The 6,000-nt window shown below is 38.1% G+C and overlaps 1 protein-coding gene and 1 long non-coding RNA gene across 4 annotated transcripts in view; one reads left to right on the forward strand and one right to left on the reverse strand.

Moving 5' to 3' along the window:
- Positions 1-4,155, forward strand: part of Gad1 (glutamate decarboxylase 1) — a 39,521-nt gene extending 35,366 nt beyond the window's left edge. For all 3 annotated transcript variants that reach the window (XM_026389580.2, XM_026389581.2, XM_026389582.2), the window contains 3 exons: positions 483-590; positions 1,875-1,964; positions 2,720-4,155. In XM_026389580.2, coding sequence (XP_026245365.1) covers positions 483-590; positions 1,875-1,964; positions 2,720-2,893 — 372 coding nt within the window. In that variant the 3' untranslated portion in view covers positions 2,894-4,155. The remainder of the gene's footprint in view (positions 1-482; positions 591-1,874; positions 1,965-2,719) is intronic.
- Positions 1-5,564, reverse strand: part of LOC113183298 (uncharacterized) — a 28,196-nt gene extending 22,632 nt beyond the window's left edge. The window contains exon 1 of the long non-coding RNA XR_003300850.2: positions 5,522-5,564. This is a non-coding gene — a long non-coding RNA (uncharacterized LOC113183298). The remainder of the gene's footprint in view (positions 1-5,521) is intronic.
- Positions 5,565-6,000: the final 436 nt, after the last annotated feature.

The raw sequence follows: 6,000 nt of genomic DNA on the forward strand, positions 1-6,000 counted from the left end.
AAATATAAGCCAATATTTTCATTAGAGTCAATATGCATAAAATTACTCTGTTGAATGGCTTTAATAGTTTCTTAATGCCTAATCGCAATGTCTATAACTCATGTCATCCTGGACTGGTTATGGTTTGTGGACTGGCCTCAGTCCAGATATGACTCTTTGAGTAGCACTATCCTAAAGAAATGAGAAATGGGCATCAAGTTGAGGTTATGAATAACTAGCAGGAAGCTCAAAGCCCTATTGAGAATAACTTCCCAGAGACGAGAGTGTCTTCAAGAGAGAAAGCAAGCCCACTTCATCTTACTGTCCTCAGAGCTTTGAAAAAGCTGTACTTATTCAATTAGATGGTTTTTCCTGACTATCTCCATCCAGGAACACTCCTTTTGATATTCCACATAGACAAGGACAGCACAGCCTTCCCAAATGCCCATCCCAGGGAAATACAACTTACCATCAACAACTATGACCTTTTTCTTTAAAAACAGGGCACAGTGGGATTTGAAAATCAAATCAACAAATGTCTAGAACTGGCTGAATATCTCTACACCAAGATTAAAAACAGAGAAGAATTTCAGATGGTTTTCGATGGTGAGGTAAGTTGTTATGGACCAATGCACAGCACTTCCAGAAAACCACTGCAGGAATCTTCCAAAGCCATTATTCCCACATCACCATGAGCTGCTTCTGAATTTTCACTGTTCATTTAATTTCTCCACGTTCATGAACTTTTCTTCTGGTAGCACTGCACTGACTTTCCCCCCCTTTACTTCATTTAAAATCCTGTCACTCTCAGCCAGCCCTTTGCATACTAGAGATCTTTCCATAGAAGTCTGAATTTTTCATCATCCAGATGAAAATGTACTGGACCTCTATGATAAAGGGTTTCTCAATTCCAAGAAGCTTAGAATGGGATCTCTTAGGATGGGTATATGTTTACCCACCAAGACCAATTCTAAAATGAGATTCTGTTTTATTCTATGTAGAATAAAGGATTCAGATAAAATTGTCTTTTCCCTGAGTTTATACCCCAACTTCACACAGTAAAGCATTTATCATACTAGTGTTTACTGAGCTCCTACCACATTCCAGACCCATGCCAGGGACTGGATTATACAGTATTGGCCAAAACACATACTCTCTTCCCTAATGGAGCTCCCATTGAATAAAGAAAGATGAAATTGGAGCCAGTGCTGCGAAGAGAAAATCCACTCGGAACCCAGAGTATACAACACCACCTACATTTCACTTTTGCCTGTTTATCAGCAACCTCAACTATCAAGAAAATATCTGAGAGTCCCCAAATGAGCACAGAAAAAGCTCTGAGCAGTTAAAATCAATGGTCTAGTATTTGGGCATCTCACCCATGGGACCTTATTCTGATTCTTTGCATTATTTTAAACATTCTACTAGCAGATTGAAAACAACAAATGCAGTGTCTCAAGCCAGTCACTGGCAGATGTGGTGCTGGAAACGGCAACTAGAGAGGAAAGTGAAAACATCAAAAACAAACGATTTAGTATCAATAAACTAAATTATTTTTCAAGGATCTTCTGTATGTGAGCCTCTCCAAATGGCAAGATGAATAGTAACCTTCTTTTTCAATTACCTTAATGTACTTAATATTAATATTTCAGTGTTGAAAAGTGGTAACTGGAGTTATCTAGAAAATTGATTGCAGGGAGAAGCTCTGCTAAGAGATAGAATTGGATAAACCAGGCTTTTTTTGACTCTCATATGTAGAAGTAACAGGGTCTTGAGACAGATATTTAGTCCTCGTTTTTTGGATTGAGAAACTTCCACTGAGGGTGCATATGGGCTTGGGAACAGTTTTCTTTCATTTTCTCTTAATTATCTTTTGTTTGCTAAAATCTTTGCAGCCTGAGCACACAAACGTATGTTTCTGGTATATTCCACAAAGCCTCAGAGGTGTTCCAGATAGCCCCGAGCGACAGGAAAAATTGCACAGGGTATGGACCTATTTTTTTTTGTCTCATCTAATTCTTTGCAGTTTCTCTGGTCAGGACATCCTCATTCTAATGTGCCTTTCTAATGAGAAAGAAATGAAAAATAAAGACTTGGGATGGGCTTCTAGTGATGGGTGTTGGTGAGCCATCTTGTTACATTGTTCTCAGGTCTAAATTGAGCCCTTGCTTTAGGAAGCTCTAAAGAATGCATCCCACCTTAGGATGGCATTCTCCATTACAAGAACCCTATGCAGAACAAGTGAATGATAGACATATTTCTAGGAACATTTGACATGAAACTATATCCATTATGATACCTTTTTACTAAGTCTAAGTCTACTCTAATGTTGATTCATTTCAACTGTTCATTTCTGTATTTATCTATTATCCAGAGCTGTTAGTAATATATTTATGTAATATTTTATTTATCCAACTATGGAGCAAATATGTGTTCAATCCAGTATCCTGAGCTCCTACGCAGAAGCATTCATTTGTCTTTGTTTTTCTTTATTTTTATTTTTGTTGTTCCATGACTGACTTTCAAAATTCAGTCACCCCGTACTTTCTGAGGGATCTTATGACTGACGAGGCAGGCTTAAATAGTCATTAGATATTAGCCACAAAACACACCTGATATAAAATATTTCTTTGTGCTTATATCAGTGTAGACACAAATGGTGAAAAGCCAGTTGTTTGAACTGTTAAGAAGAGAAGGTGTTAATATCGGGTTTGGGTTTTGTTTTGTTTTCCATTATAAGGTGGCTCCAAAGATCAAAGCCCTGATGATGGAGTCGGGCACAACCATGGTGGGCTACCAGCCTCAGGGGGACAAGGCCAACTTCTTCCGGATGGTCATTTCAAACCCAGGCGCCACCCAGTCAGACATTGACTTCCTCATTGAGGAGATAGAAAGACTGGGTCAGGATCTGTAATCACCCTCGAAGAACAGAAGTTGATGGGACTCCCTTTCCCCTCTGACACTCTAGAACAAACCTCTATAAGTTGCTGAAACACATAGGTCATTTCATTGAAGGAAAATATAATATCTTGAAGAATACTTGTTACAACTTTAAGCTTGTTAGAGTTAGCAGGAAATAATGTTCTTTTTTTAAAAAAAGTTGCACATTAGGAACACAGTATATATGTACAGTTATATATACTTCTCTCTCTCTCTACATATATATATGTATAGTGAGTGTGGCTTAGTACTAGCACACAGCATGTCTCCTGCCCCAAGGAGAATTAACTTCATTTTCAGCAGTTACTGAGGAGTTAAACACATTGCAAACCAGCTTGCCCAACAATGGCAGGAAAGATGGTCTCCAAAATGCTGTGTCATAGGGGCCAAAGGGAATGTTGGTGATGGGAGTTGACCTCCCTGTCAGAGTTTCTCCGACCTGAAGAATGATGGATGAGAAAAAGCACTACTAGATGACAAGCATCACGCCCTCCCCATTAGTGTCCTGTTAGGGAAAAACAGTAGCAGTCATTGTTACAAGTGTACTATTGCTGCATTTTTAGAGATTGATTTGTGTAGATTGTGTATATTACCGTTGTCTGATCTTGGGTAGGGGGAACATATGTAATGATTCAATACTGTTTAACTGTACGTCAGTGAAATATTGCTTATTTATATTCAGAGATTTACCATGTTAAAGAGGCATCTTGTATTTTCTTTCCATTTGTAATGTATCTTATTTATATATTAATGAAGTAAGTTCTGAATACTGTTTATGGTATTTTCGTGCATTTGTGAGCCAAAGAGAAAAGATTGAAATTAGTGAGACGTGTATTTATATTAGAGTGCCCTTAAAATAATGATTTATGCATAAGTGTACTGTCTGTAAAAGAATTCTGATACTGTACATAGAGTCATATATATTGATATCCTATTACTTCAAAAACATCTGCTCTTCTCTTGCCTTCTGTCTGGCTGTATGTCTGGTGTTCTCAATGCTTTTCTAGTAATTGCTGGAAATAACTAGATCTCCTGTAATTTTGTAGTAGTTCATGACCAATCTCTGTGACTCACTTAGCTGAAACCTAAGGCAATGTTTCTGAAGAACTTCTGAAGATCTCTGATAAACTACCAGTTTCACAACTGTTTTTGAAGAAACGAAATCTACACTGTGCGTTTTAGAGTATACAAGAAGAACGTAAATAAATATATTCTCCATGGAGAATTTGAAAAATATTTCTTCTCACTTGTATTTCATATAAAGAAAGATTTTGAGTTATAATTTTACTTAGCCCATTCACTTTCCACTAGCTAAGTTTAGGTGATGCTCAGTGTCTTCATTAAGCTAAGATTCAACCTGTTGTCATAGATCCTGAGCCCCTCATCTATAAAAACAATCAATCATCTATATTGATTTTAGTTAAATAAAATTTGCTGTTCAAGCCTTAAGAAAAGTTGACCCCACTTCTCATTTTCCTATTTATAGCTTGGAGTTCCATTCATTCAACAAGTATTTTCTTTCTCTATATCAGGCACCGTTCTGGGCACTGAGGTTACAGTGTTGTGCATGGCAGACACATATTCCTTCTAGTGAGGACCCTATATCATTTGGTGTTAGTGATCTCTGAATGTGTGTAAGATCACAGACTCATACCTTCTTACTGCATTTTCTTGTATAATAGTCCTAATTCATTTCCTCAGGAAATGTATTTTGGAGTTGAATTATTAGAAAATAGGGCCAAATTTCTATGATATTCTATTAAGTGATAATAAATATTATCTTATTCATACAAATTCATATTCACTGCATACTAATGTTTTGTGTGAACAATGGTTTCGTTTGACTTGAGTAAATTGCCAGGTGTAGGATTCCTAGATTATATGGTAAGAGTATGTCTAACTTTATAAGGAACTGTTAATCCATCTGCCAAAGTGGCTGCACCATTTTGCATTCTCACTAACAATGCACACATTTTTCATTTACTACATATTCTTGCTGACATATGGTATTGTCAACTTTTTTTTTAAAGAAATGAAGCACTCAGGCTGGGTTTGTGGCTCAGCAGTAAAGTGCTTGCCTAGCACTTGCCTCGGCATTGGGTTTGATCCTCAGAACCACATAAAAATAAATAAATAAAATAAAGGTATCGTGCCCAACTACAACATATATATATGAGAGAAATGAAATGAAACACTCTACAAATTGTAATGTATGGTTTTAGTTAACTTTTGCATGATGCACTTTGGAAGGATTCCACTGGAGCCCTTCACCTTGGATGCAGTCAAGGTCTCTCTTCTGGTGACCAATTAGGACACAAACCCTTTGTCCTGAATCTGTAGCAGTCTCTGCTGTCCGGACCTTAGTTGGGAGTCCCTCCCCTTCAGGCACTTCTCTTGAGTGGGATCATTTTTATTTAAAATCATCCCAGATTATATAAGGAGGATTTTTTTTTAACACACATACATAGGATAAAGACTAAAAATAATGTTATCTATTGCCATCTACCCTAGCTGGTGACTTAATGCTGGGCTCACAAAATCTGACTATTCCAATAACTTAAGAAAATGGCAAAGAAGAAAGCACACAAGCACACAGAAGTACCTTTTCAATAATCCAGGGACAGCTCTGAGACCTTCGAGGTCCATGGAAAGAGAGAGAGCCACTGGAATTCTTTATTCTTATATAGGAGACACACAAGGAAAGGTTCCATGGAACATTCTATCCCCAAAAGGGCAAAGGGGTAGGATTACAAAGGAGCAGGTGAGTGTAACTCAACCCCAGTGGGTGACGTCTAGTCCTGGAGCCACGCCTTATTATCCTAGCAGGGGTAATACCCAAGTTCCTGCGACCTGGCACTACCGTGCCAGACTGAATGCAATAGTTGTTCAGAACCCCGTGCATCAGGACTTGAAGTCATCTGCATCCAGGGCAGCTCCCGACAGTTATTGTTGAGTCCCCACTACTCAGCCTAAGATACAAAACATCGAAGTACCTTAGAGCTCTCCAACCCCATCTTGTACCCTTCCCTAATGGGATGCTACCCTCTCCCCAAGAAGTGATCACTAGTCTGAATTTTGTGC

This window comes from Urocitellus parryii, chromosome 1, assembly GCF_045843805.1.
Source record: "Urocitellus parryii isolate mUroPar1 chromosome 1, mUroPar1.hap1, whole genome shotgun sequence".
NCBI lineage: Eukaryota > Metazoa > Chordata > Mammalia > Rodentia > Sciuridae > Urocitellus > Urocitellus parryii.